The sequence below is a fragment of the Gobius niger genome (assembly GCF_951799975.1).
Source record: "Gobius niger genome assembly, chromosome: 8".
Taxonomy (NCBI): domain Eukaryota; kingdom Metazoa; phylum Chordata; class Actinopteri; order Gobiiformes; family Gobiidae; genus Gobius; species Gobius niger.
The window spans coordinates 26,706,528-26,729,740 of NC_136859.1; the positions used below are offsets into that span (position 1 = coordinate 26,706,528).

General features: G+C 41.1%; 2 protein-coding genes across 2 annotated transcripts; one reads left to right on the forward strand and one right to left on the reverse strand.

The window, feature by feature from the left end:
- Nucleotides 1-7,846: 7,846 nt before the first annotated feature.
- On the reverse strand, nucleotides 7,847-19,456 carry LOC306966646 (uncharacterized protein). The gene is made up of 7 exons (XM_079561463.1): nucleotides 19,330-19,456; nucleotides 18,514-18,635; nucleotides 18,148-18,349; nucleotides 14,708-14,853; nucleotides 12,857-13,001; nucleotides 10,418-10,565; nucleotides 7,847-8,282 (listed from the first exon to the last, which is right to left on the reverse strand). Exons 1-7 carry the CDS (start codon nucleotides 19,379-19,381, stop codon nucleotides 8,192-8,194), a joined length of 906 nt encoding a protein of 301 aa, XP_079417589.1. The 5' UTR covers nucleotides 19,382-19,456; the 3' UTR covers nucleotides 7,847-8,191.
- A 737-nt stretch (nucleotides 19,457-20,193) lies between these two features.
- taf12 (TAF12 RNA polymerase II, TATA box binding protein (TBP)-associated factor) lies at nucleotides 20,194-22,671 on the forward strand. The gene is made up of 6 exons (XM_079561677.1): nucleotides 20,194-20,331; nucleotides 20,618-20,824; nucleotides 20,994-21,071; nucleotides 21,312-21,426; nucleotides 22,199-22,287; nucleotides 22,383-22,671. Exons 2-6 carry the CDS (start codon nucleotides 20,744-20,746, stop codon nucleotides 22,416-22,418), a joined length of 399 nt encoding a protein of 132 aa, XP_079417803.1. The 5' UTR covers nucleotides 20,194-20,331; nucleotides 20,618-20,743; the 3' UTR covers nucleotides 22,419-22,671.
- Nucleotides 22,672-23,213: the final 542 nt, after the last annotated feature.

Genomic DNA, 23,213 nt, shown 5'->3' on the forward strand with positions numbered 1-23,213 from the left:
CAGATTTATTGTGCGAAATGCGTTTTAAAAGCCAGATTTAGGAAGCGGATGAGTGACACCGTGATTAGGATGATGAAAGGGGAGCAGATGTCTATTATTTGAGAGATCCTGATTTATGACTGGGAAAGGCGAGGGATGCGCAATTGTGCCCACGAAAAGACTGCGTTGTGAAGTATTATGATCCGCATCTGCCACAAATCAGAGAAGAGATGAATGAGTTTGGTAGAACTGAAGACACGGTCATTAGTTTGCATAATGTTGGTTTTAGGGAGCAGAGGCAAGCGCTTGTCCTAGTTTTTGCCTCCACCTGTCTCGCCTCCGTATGGCCTAAATACCCCTGATAAAGTCTAACTTTCGAAGTTGGTCTTGATTATTTATTTATTTTCTCCAGTTCACTGTGGACTTGGAGACTCTGCATTGGCTTGGTCTCAATAAATCTGTTGTTTTCCATTTTCAAGACTAGAACAAGAATGTAAAGAGTAGTTACTGCTCATGAGGACAACATAGGTATTGTTATACTATTGCAATGTCTCTGGTCCAGAGCCGGTGCTGGCCCTTCTGGGGCCCTAAGCAAAAATCCACATAGGGGCCCTACAGTAGCATCCCATGGTTATTTGACTAAGAGCGAACCTATTTACAGTCAAAAACAGTTCCAATGTACAGTAAAGCAGGGCAGAAGTGGAAAACACTTACCTCAATTCAGGCCCTGCACCTCTGTGTGAGAACCACTAACCACAACTGGGATTTAGGACTACTATAGTCTATTTCTCCCACTTTTTAAAATGGTAAATGGCAAATGTGCCCATTCTCTCACTTCTGGCCCTGACCCACTGTTTGGGAACCGCTGATTTAAAACTAACCTGAGGGCAGCATGAAGCGAGCACCAGGAGGCAGACAGCCGAGCGGGGACATGAGCAGAGAAGTACTCGAGTGTTGGGAGAGACAGGGGGAAGGTGGTCAGTCTCTCCTGCTCATTCACTTCAGCAGACTGCTGCGTTCTGGTGTTATGTGGCAAAGTAGGCGGAGAGTGAGTGCGCACTGGAAGAGCCTGTCCCCGTAACAACGCGTTGATTAATCAGTGAAACAACACCGTCGTTTGACTGAGATGCGGGGCCCTTGCAGCTGCGGGGGCCCTACGCACCTTGCGTATTGGAAAAAACGGCTCTGCTCTGGTCAAAGACATGTGGACCCATCTTAGTGAAAGCAGTGAATGAAGTTGCCTATAGGATGATGTTTTGTGGGCTGACATTTGAGGACACTTATAGTTCATGTGCATATAGAGCTCATCAGCAGAAGGCAGACCTGGATCTGCCAAATGGTCCGTAACACAACTTGTGTTGGTCCAGAGAGTGCCAGCCTTCTCTGCAGTCAGGCCCGATTAGATCGTACTAAAGGCCTCTTCAACTCCAGCACCATGGAGTGGTCACAGTTTGCACGTAATTGTGTTTTCCTGTCACGGCACAGAGCTCCATTGCGAAATTTGTTTCTCTTTTCACGAGTATTTTTTTTTTTCTTCTTTTCTCTTTTACTCTAATCCAGTGTTAGACAAGCCTTAAGGGAAGGCTTGGACAACTGTGTCTTTGGCGCCTCTCTCAGGAGACAATGTGCATAGCAGCCTACTTTGACAGTCAAATCTGTCTCTGGGTTCAAACATTCATATAATAACTACCTTCTCAATCTATTATAAACCAGAACTAGCTTTGTCCATTTATTAGTGTTATTGTTTTCGGTAAATTCAGTTAGTAACATCAGTTTAAACGTGAAAATAAGTGGTACTGCTATAATCTCCAAATGCCATTTTCATGTAATCCGTTTGAACAAGGGCCAATCAGCTTTTTTTTTTTTTGCTTTGGCGCTTCAACTTCCAACAACTTCCATGTTTTGATTGACATTATATACCCAAACTTATTTTCTTCCTCTGCTCCCTCATTCTTTCCGCAGCCTCCCTCGTGAGAGTTTGTCCCACGGTTTGTCCCTCGTCAGAGTCGTGGGCCATGGAGGCAGCATCTCCCCTCCTGCACCAGATGGGGCATTGTCAGGAAGTAATGAGCGGAGCACACCTGCCTCTCCGGAGATCTCCACTCCCCCCTTTTTCAGCATACAACAACATACGGTGGGCGCATGGAGCCAAGTGACCGTGAAGGTAACAACGGTGCCGCGTCACACTCGTTAGAGGCATGTTCAGAGGAACGCGCCACTGTCTGTGGGGAATGGAGACAGCAAATGAGACAAGTTTGACAAGAAACACGGATTAGGTCAAATTCTCCAATGGGATGGCCTTGAAGAGGACCAGTCTCTGGCAAGAACCTTTAAAACTACGCCATAATGTTATTTTTTTTTAGCTTAGAGACAAACTCAGGAATGTGATTTCAGAATTTAACAGTGTATCCAAGCCACGCATTGTATATTCCTCTCACAAAGCATCCGCTAAAATTCTTTGGTAGCTACACTGACCTCATGTTTTTGATATTGAACCCTATTGCAAAAAACAAGCTTATAAAATGCCTGCACACATTCAATGTTCCACGTCAACACCAGGTACAGATTCTAGTTTATTTCGGTATTTCTATAACGACAATTATAAAGGCACCAAGCACATTTTCTTCAGTTCTGCTTTACCCAAATCTAAAAGCTTCTTGACTGGAGCTTACAGCCTATTGGCAAGTGCAACGCCTCATTTGAAAGCTCAGACCTTGAAGTTGCTTAAAATATGTGTAAGATCTATGTGAGTAAAAACTTACAGGGGGTGGACAGCAGGTGGTTGAAAGAAACTGAAATTATATTACCAAAAGGATTCTTGAGATTCTTAAAGACTCAAAAAGTCTCAAATTAAAATGCATGCTTTGATGGAGCCAGATGTTAACATACACTATATAAAAAGACATATGCATTTTTTCTCACTGCCTGACATGAAACCAGAAGCAACTTATTTTTTTCAATTAGAAAATTAGAATTTTCAAAATAATTTTTATTTGCTAAATTCCAGTAGGCCTGGTTAACACCAGACTGCTGTGAGCGCTCGAATCATTTCGAACTGCACAGCAGCCAGGGGGCCATGGCCAAAATGTTTGCATGGATTTGAGAACCAATCACAGAACGAGGAAGCTTGTAGTTTGTTTACGGATACAAAAAAAAAGTTTATTAACGGAACCACCATGACAGCAGCAGACGCGACGCCATCTTTCTATCAAGTTTTAAACCATGTTCTAAATAGTTTAGCTCGAAAGTTTACAGTCATACGTCATCGGATACGATGTTACGATTGGCTATGGCTACTGCAGACACATATGATAGACATTCGTGGCGCCCAATAAACGGCTATGGACAATGGTAAACCACACCTCTCCTACGAGAAAATGAATTGGTGGTCTCCAGACTAAATATCACTTGTGATTTTAGTCTGGCGTTAGCCAGGCTAAAATTCCAGAAGAATGAGAGATAGAATTTCTACACAATTTTATATTACTATTTACAAAACCAAAAGTTTACATACATTTCATTAATATTTGATAGCATTGCCTTTAAACTGTATAACTTGTATCAAACTTTTCAAACTGAGCCACATTTGTAGGCCATGTTGCGTGCACATGCCTTTTCAGCTCTGCCCATACATTTTCAAGTGGATTGAGATCAGGACTTTTAATGACTTTGTTATCCTTAAACCACTTAACCAGTTTGTCAGTTTGCCTGGGGTCATTGTCCATTTGGAAGACCCATCTGCGGCCAAGCTTTAACTTCCGGCTGATGTCTTAGATGTTGCTCCCAATATTTCCCCATAGTGTTCTTTCTTCATGATGTCATCTATTTTGTGAAGTGCACCAGTCCCTCCCACAGCATGAGGCTGCCACCCAAACTTTTTTTTTTTCTTTTTCACTAGACCACAGAATATGTCTTCAAAAAATAAAGTATTTATCCGTGCATTCGCAAACTCCAAACTGGCTTTTTGATATTTATTTTGGAGTAAGGGCTTCTTCCTGGCAGAGTACCCTCTCAGCCCATGTCAGTTCAGTACTTGCTTCACCAGTTTCAGCATCTTCACCAGGTCTTTTGTATTTGTCCTTGGGTTGATATTCACATTTCAGACACAGTACGTTCTTCTCTGGGACACAGAACCCGCCTTCTTTCTGATCTGCATGATGACTGGTCATTTCCATCATTGTTTGAACCATATTGTTTACTGGTATAGTAATCTTAGTGTATGTAAACATATGTATTATAAAATGTGTGTTTAGTGCTTATAAATGTGTATGTGACGCAGAGGTGTGGCTGTATTATACAGGCGTGATGCTGTGCACGTGTGTGTGCATGAGGGTCAGTGTCAGCGAGAGGGCACATTCTGATTGCTTATTTCATCGCATGATATTGCATATATTTTTTGTTTTTACCTATACTTTGATTACATGTTACTGTATATTATTTATGTAACCAGGGACTGCAGATGGAACTAGCTATCAGCTATCAGGTGCAGAACATATCTGCCTTTGAGCTTAAAGGAATAGGCCACCGTTTTTACATACTGAGATATGTTCTGGACCTAGTAGTAGGAGTAGTTCGAAATCCACGCAGTAATCTTCACTTTACTGTGCCGATGCCAAATTACTCCTGGTATTGTTACGCCTTACAATATAGTTCCCCCTTTTATCCACTTAGAAAATCCACATTGTTTAATTTTGTGTAACTATACTTTGTAGTGGAACACTTCACGTAACCATATTTAAATAGGGAAAACGTGGAAGAGCTTGGTAGCTTCTATCTTGACCTGTTTTGGAGCTATAGTGGAGAGGGGGAGAGGCTAAATGCTAACGCCGTTTGCGCTGTGTTTACGTGACTGAAGGCACGGGTGAAGATCAGACAGGTCCTAAAGAACTCGTCAAAGCTAAGGTAAGAACATATCTCAGTATGTAAAAACGGTGGCCTACTCCTTTAATATCTCGGTGCACTGTCCCTTTGCTGACTTTATTGAAAGTAACAAAAAATATGTCTAAAAAATCAATCTCTTTTAGTAAAAATAAATTCTGGTTTCATGTCAGATACTTAGAAAAAAATGTGTGTCTTATTATATACTGTAGTGCATGTAAACACCTGGATTCCCTCTGTATATTAAATATGTAAAACTAAGCCAAAAATATTTGCATACCTTTGTGATAAATACCCTTTGAATCGACACTCATTTCGTATCCTTGGTACTTTTACTTATTCAACTGATTCATAAAACGTTTAATTACTCTTATCTGATCTCTGCTTGAACTCTCCTTGCCCATAGCCCCTGCCAATACATTGTAAAACAACCATTTCAATACTTCAGACTTCATTTTGTAGCCCTCATTCAGCTGCATTATATATTATCATTTATAATGACTTTCCCCCCTCTTTGTCTGCTTCCCCTTTTAGAGCTCTAAATCGGTGTTGGCCTTTTCTATGAGTTTAATCAAGGTCTGAGCATGGTTGCAAAGCTGACTTCACTTTCTGTTCTCGCTCAACCTCAGGGACACGTCTGCTCATAGATTTTCCTCCAAAGCTCACAAAAGACGGTGCACCTCTTTTCACTCATCGCCGGCTCAAAGGCCAAACCTAAATGGACGCTCACTGATATTTTTCTTCTCAATTCCACCTCTTTTTTTTTTTCTTTTGGAAAATAGTTTTGGTTACAGTCTATCATTCTGAATCGCGTTTGTATTGTTGTCAACAAGGCCGTTTCCTTCAGCGGTCTTGTGACAGCTCTTGTGGAGGAAACAGACCAATGCATCGTGATTGAACTGAATGAAACAAAACACAACACGAGTTTATTTCCCATAAGGGAGCATAAAAAAAAAAAACATGACAAAATTCAGTCCAGCAGAAGTAACCCTACAGTGCTTTTGGTTGATGTTGCAAACTGGAGTCAAGTTAGAAACGGCCCTGACTGCTGAAGCAAGAACAGCAGCAGCGGAAAGCAACTTGTATTGGGGGCCTTGAATAATCAGTTTAATAACAATATGGCTGACTGTGCTCCGTTGTGCATGCACCCCGTTAATGGAGTGTCATTGTTAAACTGCAGCTTCGCCCATTATTAACGGCGGCCTACGGTAAGCCACACACCGATAATCAAAGCCGCATAAAGCCCTACATAACTTCGGCAGACAAGCGTAATGAAATCCCGGCCATTATGAGCACAGTTATGGTAATAAGTGGCATCGGGCTTGGTGTTAGGCGTAGCAAGGCAGCAGAGGGGAAAATTAAAAAGATGAAGTTGCAGACTCTGATGGCTGTTTTAGAGCAATCTAGCTGTAGGCTAAAAGGAGGCTAAATCAGCTTACTTGTGTTCAGGCCGGGGAAAGTTTCAAGGTTAAATGTGCAAGGATTTTTACTAATTAAAGAAATAAAGTGTATTATTGTAAAGTGGATTCAGGGAAATTAAGACCTTAAGCCAGCATTAAGACTGTATTAAGTTTTTAATAGATGGTGTGTAGTGCTTCACAGCAAGTCTTGACTATAGTTTTCCATAGAGTGTGTTTACAGGCACGTGAGTAAACTGGTTATTAGGCACATCCTGGTTATGACAATATTCTGGATATGATGTTTACATGTGTCCAAGAAACCAGGAAACTCATATTCCTGTATACCTGAGCAACTGCAGTATCCTGGCTATTTAGGCAGCAGAGAGGGGCGGAGCTAATGATAAATATGGTATGACTTTTGCATGACTTTTATGGACATTTCTCTTGAAGAGGGACAATAGCTATCCAAGGAAGCCCTTATAACAGTAGAGTTCTTTCCCAGCTTTGGCGACAGACGTGAGAATTGCTGAAAAAAAAAATGTGGTTTGATCCGAGAGCGGTGCTGATTTCCACCGGAGATACCATGGTGCAAAAAAGTAGTTCCTTTTTAGAAGACAAAGCTTGAAAAGCCCAGTTACCAGATAAAATGGCGGGTTGAAAGTTTTTGCTCCTGCCATATCTGTTTAAAAAGTTTGCACATGCTCAGTACGTCAGCAACGGTGGAAAACCAGGATACTGTGTTTACATGGTAAAGTATCCCAGAAACTGTGGGAATACACCAGTGAGAATATCCTGGTTTTTAATCACCCGGACATTGGCTTTTCCAGGAAACTGAAACCAGGATTTTGTTAGAATACAACCAGACAAAACCAGGAAGCCACAAAATACCCACAAATAACCAGGATACTCGAGTGCATGTAAACACACTCAGAGAGAGAACTCAAAATTGGTTGCAACATTCCATTTTCACAAAAAAATACTACCTAAAAGCTTCTTCTGCTTGTAAGCGATGATTTCAACACACACGGACGTTGAAGTGAACTCTGAGCGGCTTTTGTGCCTTCCAGTGGGCAAGCAGTACACAGAGAAAAGGTCAGAGCTTCGGTCAGCAGCCTGAAGAAAAAGGTTGGTAAACAAACTGGTGCGTACCTAAGATGGCACTGAAATGAGTAGATCTGCGAGTGATTTTGACTTTCAGCACGATGTCAATACTCCCCAAAGTCTTTTGTTACTGCAGAATATAGCAAAGCCAATGACACGCGGGAGGACAGCAAGTGCATTTCAAAATCCATTTAATATGAGCAAAAGAAGTACATTACAGTGAATAAAAAGAGTGCAACGTGCAATTATAACAAACTGTTCAAAACAAAACAATCTCGCAGATGTTTCAAAGCAGGTTGCGCTTTGGGGAAAAGAAGGGGGAGATGGAAAAGAAAGAAAACCCGCTAAATAACCCCCCGTCCCATCGCGCAAATGGCTCATTCATAATCACAGTGGAGCAATTATGTTTGCAACAGAAAAGCAGAGAATTTGCTGGGAATCTTTACCTCGTGCACTCCGCCAGACGATTCGTCACTTTCCAACGCCGGTAAAGAAATGAAAAGAAAATTGCCCAGCGTTTTTGTCTGCGCAGCTTCTGCATCCCACACCCGCAAGCCACAAAAAAAAAAAAAGGGCCTCTAAAGCAATCATGTGCCCTTCAGCTTTTTTCTCCGCACAAAAATTGTTTCTGATTTGGATTTTGTTCACTAAATATCCTTCTCTTTGCACTCTCCTCCCCTCTTCTCTCCCCAAGTGCTGCCCCAGCTCGCCTTTTATAAGTGCCCGTTTTAACCCCATTCCTCATTCATAGGCCACCCACTCCATCTTGCCTCTATCTTCTTCCATCTTCCTCCAAGCCCGTCATCCCCGCTCTGAAACCTGCCCACGTGCCGTCACACAAGAGGCTGTTTGTCATCTCCGCAGGTGATGGGCACAGACTCGGTGCTGGATTTGTAGATGGGCTTTTTCTGAGAGTGGTCATCGCTGGGGAAGGGGGAAAAAAAAAAGGAGAAGACAGAAGAGCGTGATTATCTGTAAATCGACCTCCGAGCAGGCGCAAGAAAAGGTATAAGTGAGGAAATTATGGACTCCGACTGAGAAATGGGAGCACTCTTGGCCTTGGATATAAAAAAAAAGGCTATTTTCTGTGAAGTTTGGAAACACATACGCAGCGTCGCACTTGCTCACAGGGAAAGAGATTATAGATTGCGCAGGCAGGTTTGCAGCATTTACACGAAGGAAGTTAATGGCCAAAGCCAGTGTGTGCATTAGGGACCATTTAGTACACAACTAGGTGTGCTTTTATGGAGATTACGGATGGACTACTAGTGCAAGTGTAGTGTCAGTGTGGTGTTGCTCGCTGTAGAATGTAATGCCCTATGTTTAGATGTTGTCAGATTCTTCATGTTTTACACAATTAACCGGTTTTTACCTAATGAATGAAGGCACAGTATTTGTGAGTGATCTGAACCCCATGATTAGAGGTTGACCGATATGGGTTTTTCTAAGGCCGATGCTGATTATTTTGGATTAATGGTCGATGCCGATATGCACGGCCGATATTTTTGACCGATTTTTCTAATTGTCTGGTCCATAATCCTGTAAAAACACAAATACCGATTTTATTTTATTACTTTAATTCAATCATAGTTTCTGTCCCAGGCTTGCTTGGCTACCGTTAGCATTAGCAAGCTGTTGCTAGCCGCGGCAGTTTGCGCCACGATCCAAAACACAATTGCAGAGGCTAAAACTAGCTCTCCAGGTTCTGTGCTTCAAAATGGCATGCGGCATGTCCATATTGAGTGAGGTTTAGTTGGTGAATTTATTTATTTTATTGACCTTTATTTAACCAGGATAGTCCCACTGAGATTAAGAATTAAGAAGAAACTTGTATTAAACAAACTTGAAGCTAACCAATTTTTAGCGCAATGTTTCTCTGTTCCCCATGAGGCCTAGGGAGTTGTTGGAAGACTCGTTTTAAAGCCCCCATTTTGTTCTCTATCCAATGCAAATAACGGGAAGTTTCGGTCCCGGAGATATCGGCTTTTATCGGTGCTAGATCGACCGATAGCCGATATTGTAAAATCCACAAATATTGGCCTGATACATCGGTCGGTCGATATATCGGTCGGCTGATATATTGGTCGATGTACATGATGATACAATGTGATAAAGAAATGTGAAATGCAATGGTTTTAAAAGTCACAAACACATAAGTAAACACATAACTGTTTAAATGGGAGGAAAAGGGTCTGAGTAGTTCCTTTGTTCCACTAAAATGCAGTAGTTCCAACTTGTTCAGCGAGGCAAAAGGAGATCAAAGATTAGGTCAAGAAGCTGAAACCCGCCGAGCCCCACTTTGATATTTTGGGGCGGTCTATTTGCAATGCACAGAGGTGGATGGGTACCGCTCTGCATGCAGTGGAGAAAGCTGCTCCATGAACAAAACAAAGGTTAGAACTCCACCGAGGTGCACTCTGGCACACGCTGAACCGCGCGCACGCACCCAAATGGCCTTGGCTCGTACCGCAAAAGACAGAATGAAATATTGTAGCTATTGCCATATTTGTAATAGAAAATCAAACTGCGGGAGGCGGAGTGCGGCTGAGTCAGAGAAAATAGTAGCGCAGAGACCTCAGCAAAACAGCATCAAGACACGTAATCCATTTGAGCAGGATTTAGGACGACAGTTGGAAATACACTGGGGAGTTATGTGGGGTCATTCGATTTTGAATGGGGAACTAGCATCGTGTGAAATGGATGGTTCTTAAAAACAAGCCAATTTTAAGAAATGAGAAATCTTACTCCTGATGATGACAATTTGTTTTGATTGTTTGGAACACACGTATGAAAATAAGTTATTTTGACTGTTCTTTGGGTACATATAGATACTGCACCTGTGTGGCTTTATGTAAAACTTTAGGGGTAAAGTTTACTATTGTGTTTTTTTTTTCTTCTTCTTTTCTTCTTTCTTAACTAAGTATTAACAAAGTATTACTTGAATCTTACATGAAATGATCAATGTATTTTAACGGTTTAGGTAGTGCAGGTGTATTAATTGTAATCTGTTTGTAGTTGCTGTTAGTGGTGGCTTCATGGTGTTACGTGTGTGGTCTTACATGGGCCCCTTGCTGGTGCGGATCTTCTTGGCCCTGCGGCAGAGGAACACGCTCACAGCGAGGATTATCACCAGCAGGCAGGTCATCGCGGTGACCAAGGTCGTCAGGAAGATCCACCCGTCACTGGTCTGGTACCACGAGGCTTGTTCTGAGCCAGATGAGACAGAATGTGAGATCAGCCGAACCAACAGCCCTCTCAGCGCCTCAGGGCTCACATGTGTCCGCAAGACTCTAACAAGCAATCTGAGCTTTCAGAGCAGACTATGTCCAAAGCGTCTGTAAAGAGGATGCATGACTAAAACTTCACATCTTTGACATTTCACATTTAAAGCAGTACTAAGTAACTCTTCCCCCTAGAGGCCATAAGCGCGACTGCAGGTGTAGTAGCAAGTTACGATTTTTTAACTTATTAATTGTCTTGGAGAGTAAATACCACGCTGACAGGAAAGGCGAAGGGAGAGAGGGTTACTGTGCATCCAATTATACAATGAAAATATTTTTTTCACTCAAACTTGGCTGTAAATACTGTTTAAAGTGACGCTAGCCCGCAGTTAGCTTTGCCCGTTAGCATGTTAGCTTCTTCTTCGTGATTTCATTAGTGTGTATTGCTTTCTCCGGACCGGTGGCAGTCAAGTTGCAAACATGGTTTTCTGTCCAGAGACAACGGGGGAGATGAAAGACCCTCCAATCATCCCATAAACACTTGTATTACCCCCACAGGGACTACGAAAAGGGTTTATTAAGGTAAACACGATACTTAGTACTGCTTTAACATTACACCACATTAACATCATGGTATTGTTCAGTCATTAGTATAATCAGCATGTCGTCAGAAAAATGTAAACACTTAGTGCCACATTAGCAAACTACTGCCCACATCGCTCTGTTAACTGTTGCAGTGTTTGCAAACCTGGAGTATGTGGACCTTGAGGAGCAGACTACTTCACCAGAAGTTGTATACTCAACTGCTCGCTAAGTACATAGTTGAGTATGACATGAGTCCGACTCTCGACTACATGAGCAAAAAGAAGCTTCTGAGATTCAATCGATAAAAATGTAATCTCTTCTAAGATGAAATAATTCCAAACACAAATAATAATAATGAAAAAAAAAAAGGATTTCTTTGAGTGAATGTTTTTTTTGTTGCTAAAACTAGAATTCATTCAGCTGGAGGATTTTACAGCAGACTTGGTTCATACAAGTAGCAGCAGTGACATGCTACATTTGCTCAAAGGGGCGTTAAGGATGAGCAGACATTATCCCTGTGTCTCACAATTACTGCCTTTTTAATTACTACATGCTCCTTTGATAATGTCCCCAGCAGAGTGACCAATGAGTCAATTGCAGTTGTAATAAGATGAGTCTGCCATAATAAATAACATGCATTTGCCTAATTGCATTTTAGAGGTTGCATATTTTAAACTACCGAAACGAACTGCGGTGAATCCTCCCGGGTACAAATGGAGCGTTTATTAAGTGTCTGCAGTGCATTATGGGAGCGTGGCGGCCCCACAGGTCAGTGGTAAACATGATGAAGACAGATGAATGGCAGTGAATGAGATTAGCTATGGATGTGCTAATGGCGTTCGTCTTCTACTTTTGTCGTATGAGAGACACACTTTTATTATTCTGAGGACAGTGCTATGCATTGTAAATGTTTAATGGTCACAATTTATGTGGCGTTCACATCAAGGAGCCGCTCACCCATAAACTCACACATTCATTCACCCGTGTACTGCCAACCTTCTGGTTATAAGAATCCGAGCCACTGTCACAAAAATTATTAGTACAGGTTTAGCTCTAAACTGATCCAGCCCAGTTTCTCCCGGTTATACACCTGTTATTAACACATCACATTTTGATCTAAGAGACCGATGATATTTTGTCGGAAATGTTTAAGAACCACTGTTTTATGATACATCTACATTTCCAAATACTTTGTAACAGAATTAATGTAAAAAAAAAAAAACATTTTGCCTCTGCATTTAAAAAAGGCATTCACAATCGAGTCACGCGGCATTACGGAACATTTAACATAAGTGTTTACGCTTTCAGTTTCATTGTGACCTTTGGACGCTTGGGGATTTCCCGGTGAATTAACTAGCTATTTCCTGGAACATTACAAAACACCCTCAGCCTCCTAGCCTTTTGCTCATAGTCAGTCAAATTCCAAGGTTTTCATGGAAAATAGAAAAAAAAAAATACTTCCCCATAGAACGACTTTGCCAGACAACCTTACAAAACAAACCAGACTGACAACATAACCAATATCACCTAAAAATGCAGAAGTATTTGAAGAGCTGAATCACACTTTGGCTCAAAATAAATAGCTATTATGCAAGACGGCTGACAACATGATGATTAGTAAATAAGAAGTGTTAAGTCAAGAGCTCACAAGGTCAAAGTTAAGGCTGCAGAATTGGGTTTGTGTTTTCTTACCGGACAGGACAGTGATGTTGAAGGAGCGAGTCTTGCTGAGGGAGGGGATGGTGGGGTGCTGGACGGAGCAGGTGTACTGGCCCTCATCAATCGTACTCACCTTCTCCAGAGTGAGTACAGAGGAGGGCAGGATCCAGTCACTACCCTGCAACACGGGCGTAGTGTTCAGCATATTTCTAATAATGTTTGTGTGTCATTCTATGTATTTCAGTGAGATTTAACAAGTGAAACAGGCCAGCACACTTACTACAATTAACTGTATTGATCAACACCTTTTGATATACCACGGATACAATCCAATACTTTGCATGAGGAGAATTTAAAAAACACTGATGTCTCCCCATCTCCCCCCTCCAAAAGTGGCATATTTACCTTTGCTGAATAATTGGCAGTGAAAGAGCACAGATGAACACAAGTCAATAACCCAGATAACAGCATCACGCGTGAACATTGATGCGGAACTATACACTGTTAAGACACAGCCTAATGAGGTGGCAGGGGAGAACATCAATAGTTGACACAAAAATAGCAGCACCATTATGAGAAAGAACTTGACGTGAAGGAAACAAATAATGGGCCAAACATGAAGATTGGAAACAAACGAACAGAGTGGAGGGGTAAAAATACATTACACCATGCAAATGATTTGACTCGCGGGAGCTGCAGTTCCTGCCAAGAAAGTCCATTTCAATTTGAATGGATCTCAATTAGGAGGATTTCCCATAAAGGCCAGGTCTGGCCAAAGCCACATTTTGTATGCAAATCCACTGGCTCCCAGAGCCTGCCTGTGTGAGCTGTCAGTGTGAAGGGCCAGTGCCTGCAGCCACAGTCAGAGTGGGCCTCACAAGAACATCTCTGCATACTGTTATACTATAACCCTTCAGTCAAACCAATCATCTCATTACACTGTGCACTTACACCTTTAGAAAGGTCAAGGGACATTATGTTAATCACAAACCAGAGCCTCACAACTTCAGTTAAACATGTAAATCCTAATGACTTAAGTGCCATCCATAATGCAGCACGTGTATGGATACATGGTAATAAATTGTATTAGCAGCATAAATTCTTCTGAATAGGATTTGAGTTTGTAAGCCCTTTGAAATACAGATTAGTGGTGACCCTGAAACAAGCACATTAACCCAGAGCTACTTATCAAAAGAATAACAAAAGGAGGATGTTTTCAATTAAGATGTGCTGTTCACAAAATGGCTTCCTCTTGGTCTCATCTCACCTGTCGCTCTGAGCGACTGTAGTCATTATGTGACAGCTCAAAGTGTAGTGGCATCTCGTGTCCACAAGGGCACGCCGTCTCCTCCGACTCATTAGCTTCCTCTTGTTCAGCTTGTCTGTTGTCACTGTGGCATTTCACTGAGACATCTTAATTTCCCAGGGGCGTGGACTTCTCAGAGAGGAGCCCGGTTGAATAATTCAATGGTGGTTAACCAAACACTACAAAAATCATTAAGAATCTATTCACATAATTGTTTTCAGGTTGAAAGGCTCTTGTCTGGACCTCATTAAACTATTAATCTGGTGCAAGTAGGCAAGCTGCAGTCCCCAGAGCCTACAGGTCACTTATAAACAACACAGCCCTCGTGTGGTCAAGCGGGGCAACACAGGAAACAAGTGACAGTGTAAGCGCTCACATGTCTGATTAATAACTATGACTCAAAGCGTCAAGACATTTACAACAAACCTGAATCTAAACCGTAACTTTTGGCACACATTGATGGTCCTCTCCAGCCCAAACCTCGAGTTACTTTCTTCGACACAAATAATATAGAACGAGGTCGGTCTGATCAAAAGGAAGAGTCGAGGTTTGCTAAAGTGTTCAATGTGCTCACTCACCTCTTTGAACCAGGAGATGCTGGGCTCCTCAGATGAGGTGGCAGAACAGTTCACCATCACTTTGGCTCCTGCTCGCACGCTCAGCACCTGGGGAAAGCCATAGTACCGACTGTAGCCCTCTCTGGACAACTGTGGCTCTCTCAGGTCTGGTGCACGGGGGAAAAGACAAGTGTGCACAAGCATTAATGAGGCGATATAACTTATGGAGTCCAATGCATATAAGAGTGTGGGTGTGACTGAGCATGCAGTAGGTGGTAAATATTATACAGAAGGGACGCGGAGAGCTGTGCTTTGAATTAAACTAATCTATGTTTAATCACAAATATCGACATGGGGCTTTTTAATCGACAAGTGCTACAGCAGTATCTGTGACAATATCAGCGCAGTGTTTGGGGTGGAGTTTGGACTTCCAATGGAAACTATTTTGTTCCTGTAAATGTTTCTGGAATGGAAAGGCTTCAACTGTTTATCTCATGAGCCATGTTACAGTCCTATCGCCCAGACTTAAAGAGAAGTATAAAGTGCATTTGTGTATTATACAGAGTTACAGTGCCTCTCGAAAGTATTCATACACCTTGGACTTTTGCGCATTTTGTCATGTTTACAACCCTAAACGTAAAGATTTTATTTTTATGTTTTTACTGAACGTTCACACACAAGTAACAGACAACTGTGAAGTGAAAGCAAAATGATACATGATTCCGTTATTTTTCAAAGAATAGAAAAGTGAAAAGTGGGGCGTGCATAAGTATTCATACAGCATTAAATTGCCTTTAAAACATTCCTAATGACTCCAGAATGTTCACACTTTGGCCTAACCATTAAATAGAGGCCACCTGTGTGTAATCTACTCTCAGTATAATTTCAGCTGTTCTTTTAGGCCCTCAGAGCTGTGGTCGGAGTGTATTGGTCACTAAACAACATCATGAGGGCCAAGGAGCACCAGAGAGGTCAGGGATAAAGCTGTGGAGAAGTTTAAAGCAGCATTAAGTTATACAAAGATTTCCCAAGATTTAAACATCTCCCGGAGCACTGTTCAATCCATCATTCAGAAATGGAAAGAGTATAGCACCACTGCAGACTTACCAAGACGTGGTCGTTCACCTAAACTAACAAACTGAACAAGGAGAGCACTGGTGAGAAATGCAACCAAGTGCCCCAAGATAACTCTGGAGGAGCTGTGAAGTCCTGCCGCTGAGCTGGGGGAATCTGAACATGGGACAACTATAAGTCGTATCTACACAAATCTGGCCTTCATGGACGAGTGGAAGAAGAAAGACATTATTGAAAGGAGGCCATAAGAAATCCTGTTTGAAGTTTGCTAGAAGTCATATGGAGGACACAGCTCCATGTGGAAGAAGGAGCTTTGGTCGGATGAGACAAAAATTGAACTTTTTGGCCCAAATGCAAAACGTTATGTATGGAGCAAACCTGACACTGCTCATTGTCCTGAGTGCACCATCCCCAGTGTCAAATATACGGGGGGGAGCATCGTGCTGTGGGGCTGCTTTTCCTCAGCGGGGACTGGGGAGATTGTAAAAATAGTTGGGAACATAGATGGAGCCAAATATGGGGAAATTTTGGAGGAAAACCTGCTGGAGTCACAAGAGAACTGAGGCTGGGGCGGAGATTCACCTTCCAGCAGGACAATGACCCTAAACACAAAGATAAATCTACAATGGAATGGTTCAATAAAAACATATTAATGTGTTAGAATGGCCCAGTCAAAGTCCTGACCTAAATCCTATTGAAAATCTGTGGAAAGGTCTGAAAACTGCTGTTCACAAACGCTCTCCTTCTAATGTGACAGAGCTTGAGTTGTTTTGTAAAGAGGAATGGGCTAAAATGTCAGTCTCTACATGTGCAAATATTGTAGAGTCAAACCCCAAAAGACTTGCTGCTGATATTGCAGCAAAAGGGGGTTCCACAAATTCATGCTGTATGAATACTTATGCAAGCCCCTCTTTTCGGTTTTCTATTTTTTGAAAAATAACAGAATCATGTATCATTTTGCTTTCACTTCACAGTTGTCTGTTACTTGTGTGTGAACGTTCATTAAAAAAATACAAATAAAATCTTTATGTTTAGGGTTGTAAACATGTGCAAAAAAAAATGTGCAAAAGTTCAAGGTGTATGAATACTTTCGAGAGGCACTGTATATTGTTTTAGTCTGTGTGGTGCGTGTGGAACAATGGAACCCATGAAACCAAATAAACTACCCAATACTACAGTTTCAATTCAGAAGTGGAGGTTATTTTGGTTTCTAGGCAAAGCTAAACAGTTTAAAAAAGTCAATTTGTTTTGTAGTTGTATGTAGTTAAGGCTACATACAATTATAAGAAAGGAAATCAAAATAAATCATTAATTTTATTATTAACTAATTAAATCAAAAGCAAAGAGTTCAGATATAAAATACTTTCAGTCGTTCCACGCACAGGTAAACAGAACTGTTTTCAGCCTTCTTTCGGCACCACTAAAACAGAAACATAATAGCTTATTTATTTGTTAAATCTTTTAATTTTAAGTCCAACTAAAAGCAGCGATCACGTTTAATACAACAACAACAAAAAACATAGAAAGCTGCTTTGTTGGCCACTATGCATGGGATAAATTTACACCCAGCAAGCAATATTTTTTGAATATTTGAAATGGACTCTTCTTCAAATAAATGCTATTTTGGAGAAAGTGTAAAAAGAGAATATTGATGGAGGAAGAGTGCTTTGTTTTTTCCTTTTTTTCACAAAAAACATTATTGCTATTGGCAACACAGGAGAAGGTCTGACTGAACACTTTTTTTTTTCTCCAGCCGTATATATATCTACAGTTTTCATGCACATTGAAGAGCTTTGGCGCGAGTGCCTCCCAGCGGTGCCGGCTACATCGGCCAATCAATAAGGATGATAATAGTCCTCATCTGATCCAGGTCTTTAGAGAGCCAGTGTTGTGAATAATAGCTCATTTTTGTCTTCCATCTCGGGTAGATGACCCATGTCCACCCGAACCCCTCTGTCTCCCCAAGCCCTTCAGTCCGTTCTAATCTTTGCGTGGTATTGATTCCCCCCATGAGCCTGAAGGGCCCATCAAACGGCATTATGCTTCATTTGGTGGCCACTGAGAAGATGGAGGACGCTGATAATCGAAGCTATGTCAAGGGTAGCATTTACGGCATCCTACAATGATGGCTTCTGAGAGCACGCGGGGGAGTTGAGTCTATATATTTTAGAGCAAAATCTAAGCAAGTTTGTAATAAAAAATAAACTCTTTTCTCCCTCTCAGCAGATATTAGAGCTACCCAAATGCTGTTGCAATGTAAGGTGATGCAACACCCATATAAGAAGCCATAAGATTTACATATTATTTGCAAGCAGCCTATAAACAAAAACGCGTGGAAACCGAGCACTGAAGGTTGAATTGAAATATGTGGCTTTAGATCAACTCACAGTGGAACGCGACGTTCAGAAGTTCGGACGCGTGATCGGGATCAGTCGCGTTGGTGCCCTCGGTCACACAGCGGAAGCCGTCGTAGAAGCTAATGCCAGGGCGGAGGGACAGGGTGAGCCGGTCCTCTGTGCGCTCAATGGGCTGCCGACCGAATCCGCAAAAGGAGAAACGCTCTCTCACGCCGGTCCATGCTTTCTTGTACTAAGGAGGAACAAAAATAAAGATTGAAAACACTAAAACACAAACCATGAAGTAGGTCTAAGCCTAATCAATGCAACGCTGCCTGGTGTTCCCTCACAGTCTCCCATCCAGGTACTAACCAGGTCCAACTTCTCTTAGCTCTCGAGATCCAGGAGATTTCTTACATTGCTGAAGTACTCAAATCGGACGTTGCTGATGTTGTACTCAGAGTCCAGAAGAAGGCATTCCACGGTGACAAGCTCTCCCTCCAGGACAGGTGAAGTGGGCCCTCTAATAACCAGAATAGCTAAAGGGGGATAAAGTACGTACATATAAGTTACATCTCAATATGAAATTCGAGTGAGAAAAGGCTAGAATAAGATGTGCGAGTTGTTTTTTACTTTAAAATATAAAACATCTTCCTTCCTGCACGTTGTTTGTGAGAGCCAGGAAACTACACAAACAGCCCTCGAAGTGCACTGATGAATCAAGTTGAACAGGTTTTTCAACTTACTTCAAGCTTGTAGGTTGATATTATTAATAGGCTCTGAATGCAATTTGATTAAACCTAATAAACTACCAGGACTGACTGCTTGTCTACCGATACTACTGCTTCAATAACAAAAAAAGAAGGACGGCCAGAAATACTTCAAACTTCTCATTTTGAGTCCCCCAGTGAGATAGCATGGGGAAATACATTGCAGGGAAATTTCCACCCATTGTTGCTTCATCTGAATAAACTTTTCTTGCCTTACTTGACTTTTCTCTCAACACTTATTTACCTACTGTCTAATAACAGCACCAAGGGGCAGCATCAGTGACAGCACAGAAATAATGTTGCCACAAGAGAATACATGTACAGACATAGGAATGGAGACGGAACAGAACAGAGGCAAATCACCACTTCCAGTAAATCCCACGGGCCCAAGGACTTACATGAAAAAAAAATAAGTACGCACAAGGCCACTCAGGTAAACAAAAGTAAAGTTTGTCATATTTACCAGATCCGCAGTGAACCAGGGCGATCACCAACACTGCCAGTAGAGTTTTCATGGCTGCAGTAGACAAATGATACCACTTTGGAATTATTATAGTGATGTGCAGGAAGGCGCCGCTTTTGCCTACCTGAAATGAAAGTCTGTTCTATTTATGCAGTACGAGAGAGGGCGTGGCTTTCGCTTTTGTGTTTTCAGGAAGTGAAAGAGATGAATTAGCCTCAATAGACGCAAAAACAAGTTCCAACGTGTTGTTAAAAAAGCATAACGCCTTTTTAACAACACGTTGAAACTTGTTTAAGTTGAACGACGCGCGTCTTATTGTTGAAAAGTCTGTTTTAATTTGAGTAGCCTACATAATATTTCGGCGCTCCCCATAGCGTCACCTGTTTCTAAGGGGGGGGGGGAATCACCCAAATGTACGCAGTTTGTTTTATCAGCTGCGTATGTTCAGCACATGGATGTTTGAAAAGATCAGCGAATTAAAATAAAATGTCGCGGACACAGCGCTATCTGCGTAAACCAAGCGTGTCCTTTCCCGTCATGATATCCCATAACGCCGTCATTTGCGCGTTTCTTCTGACCTCTGATTGATTTGCTGTTAACCTGATACGAAATATGGTTTGCACACGAGCAAATGCACATAGATTTGAATAAACGTTCAAAAGTAAAAAAGAAAAAGAAAAAAGATGTCATATAAAAATGTTGCTGCTTTGTTTCCTTTGCATCCCACTGTTATTAGGCTATGTATCAGTTTTGTTAGAGCTTTCAACTAACAGGTTAGTTTGCGTGTGAAGCCAGCAGGGGGCAGACTAGAAAAAGGGGAAATTTAATACCGGAAGTTGAGAGCGGAGAAAGCGAGCGGAAGTGGAAGAAGAAGAGAGAAAAAAAAAAAACAGCCTCGATGCTGCTTCTCTTTTCCTTGCGTCAGTTTTTTGATTTTCGATGACAGCCTGATACACTTCACTCAACTAAAACAAAACATGGATAGATAGTGTTTAATTTATGGTAAGACGTCAACCCCAGATGTACAATACTGTTGCGGATTGCGGCGTTGGGGTTCCCGTATGTATTAGCTTGCGCTGCTAATGCTATTGTTTTTAGCACATTTGTTAGCATCACATTTCTGTATTGTTAAATCATTTTCGTGAGGATAGGCGCACGACGATTAGGGTGGTTTGTTTTTATGTTGCATGGTGTGTTTTTTTCATGTTGAATGCAATGATCATTCTTTAATTTGACTCATAACATTTCCTGTGAAGTCAATGCTAACTAGCGCAACAATCCTTTTCAGGTTTACGGACTTTGTATCTGTAAAAGGCAACCTCTGTAGTACCGACCGACTCTGACAGTGACCAAGACGCACACTTTCACATCTTCCCTAAAGTCCCAGAGAAGCCAGATCAGTTGTTGCTGCAGCATGGCGAACAGCACGACCCCAACTCTGAAGGTTTTGACAGCCGCTGGTCCTGCCGGTAGAACTAGCCCAGAGGGGTCTCAGGTGAGTGGGATACTACTACTACTACTACTACCACTACTACTACTACTACTACTACCACTACTACTACCACTACCACTACCACTACTCCTACTCCTACTCCTACTACTGATACCTTCGACACATTCCCCCTTTAATGTCAATCTGCTCTGATAATCTGGTTTCTTCCCAGGTTCTCACGAAAAAGAAACTACAAGACCTGGTCAGAGAGATTGACCCAAATGAGCAGCTGGATGAAGATGTGGAGGAGGTATGTTTGATCAATTCCATGATTAAGTATAAGTATTAATTTCAAAACATGGTCATAAGAGATGTAACTTGGGATATTGCTGTATTATTGCTTAATTATGTAATGATAGCCCAAAAACTTTGCTAAGTGAAACATCAAATCATGATTCGATGCTGTGTTTCATTGCCACTGTTTTCAATTATAATACAATTGTAACCATTCATGTTATTAACATGACTTGTTTCTCCGTTTACCTCCCAGATGCTGCTACAAATTGCTGATGACTTTATTGAAAGTGTAGTGACTGCTGCCTGTCAGCTGGCGCGGCATCGCAAATCCAACACCCTGGAGGTGAAAGATGTCCAGTTACATCTAGGTGAGTCCTGATAATGCATAATAGAAATTGTGAAACGATGCAGGTGTATTGATATGGTCCACATGTTGCTGTCATTAAAATATATTAGGTTGAATGATTTGGGTTTTTAGGGCGGCTTTTTAGGGCTCTTAAAGGAGCGATACCTTTCTTTTTGTAGAATCAAATTATTTTTGTTCCATAAAAGTATGTTGTAAAAGTAGTAAATTGTGAAAAAAATCAGGCTGATGTGTGAAGCGCCGTATTATGATTTGTTGATGTTCTGTGTGTGTGGTCAACCCAAATAGTCAATATGTGACGAAAGGGGGTTTGCCTTTTTAGTCACATGATGACTCCGAAGGACAGAAGTGACGGTAAAAATACCAATTTCGTCACATTTGACCAAAAAGGTTCACAATTAAGTATAGTCCCTTAAAGCCTTCAAACAACGTCTGTGTAATTTAAGCATATGACGGCTTGAACAAAATGCTGTATCTGTCTGTTTGCTTTAACTCTTTTATAGTATTTGGCGCGAGTCATAGTCTAGTTATGTATAGGTGGCACAGTAACTGCCTATTTTGTTTCCATGTGTATTCAAGCACACCTAGTTTTTCTGTAAATTGTTTAGATTTATTTCATTTAAGGTTGCCACTTTGCTTTTGCACGGATGTGATTTTCCCACTGAGAGACAAATGTCTTATCTTAACTTTAACATTAATATCCACTAAAAGTGCAGCTGCTGTCTGAACTGATTTAACCCTCATTATAAACAATTATGCCATTTTGTGTTTTCTAGAGCGCCAGTGGAACATGTGGATTCCTGGTTATGGATCAGATGAGATTCGACCATTCAAGAAAGCTTGCACCACAGAGGCACACAAACAGGTACGACGATAGGACCTCATTTTTCTTTTCTAGAACCTTTTTATATGTTAAATACATTTTTTGTGAAATAATCTTTTATTCTTTTCTTTCTCCAGAGAATGGCATTGATCCGCAAGACAACCAAAAAGTAGCAAGTCTGTACACTGACATGTTTTACTTATTCTGTATTTTTTGTACCCCTGAGTTTGTTATTTTTCTTTCGTTTTTTTTTTCTTTTTTCTTTTATGTAGACACGTGGTTTGGTTTGGATAACATTTTTATTACATTAATTTCTTTTCATTTTGCCAGCACCATTACACAAGTCTTGTCTCTTACACACTTATGTTTCACTGTACCTGTGAAAAGCAAAAAAAAAAAAACAAAGCAACACATTGACTGATTTTTGTTTGGTTTTTTTTTTGCCAATAAACATTCACAAAAACAGACTTGAAATTCATGTGTTTTTCATTCATCCCATATTCCATTATTTAGTCATTTGAAAATGGGACAGTGGAGTTTGTTCATATGTACTGTATGTTACACACATTTTATTTCAAACATGCCAAATATATTCTAGTCAAGAAAAGCGTCACATGTTTTTTAAGTCTATTTTATTTTGATGTTTTTGAAGTTGATTATTTGATTATTAAATTTGCAAACTGGATTCAGTATGCAGTGCCCAAATCTTGAGATTGCAACATTTCAAATGGATGGGTCAAAACCAAACTCAAGGTGGAGCATCAAAATGTAAACAATAGTTGACGAATATATTCATTTCCTTTTTAAAGCACCAAATTTATTTTACAATGTATTAATTGAAATTCATAATCACATGGCCCACATTATCAATACAACATTTTCAATTTATCTTATGGATACACAAATATACGAGCCTCAATTGCAGTGGTCTTGCTGCAGACATAGGATATGGTGTATTGTTTGTACAT

Bases quoted from the DNA above. Each gene is read 5' to 3' on its own strand.
- LOC306966646 (XM_079561463.1), bottom strand. From the start codon at position 19,381: ATGAAAACTCTACTGGCAGTGTTGGTGATCGCCCTGGTTCACTGCGGA. The intron at 18,350-18,513 runs GTAAGAAATCTC...GTTCCTCCTTAG, and splicing joins GATTTGAGTACTTCAGCAAT to TACAAGAAAGCATGGACCGG. The intron at 13,002-14,707 runs GTGAGTGAGCAC...CCCGTGTTGCAG, and splicing joins GCATCTCCTGGTTCAAAGAG to GGTAGTGACTGGATCCTGCC.
- taf12 (XM_079561677.1), top strand. From the start codon at position 20,744: ATGGCGAACAGCACGACCCCAACTCTGAAGGTTTTGACAGCCGCTGGT. The intron at 21,427-22,198 runs GTGAGTCCTGAT...TGTGTTTTCTAG, and splicing joins AGATGTCCAGTTACATCTAG to AGCGCCAGTGGAACATGTGG. The intron at 22,288-22,382 runs GTACGACGATAG...TTCTTTCTCCAG, and splicing joins CCACAGAGGCACACAAACAG to AGAATGGCATTGATCCGCAA.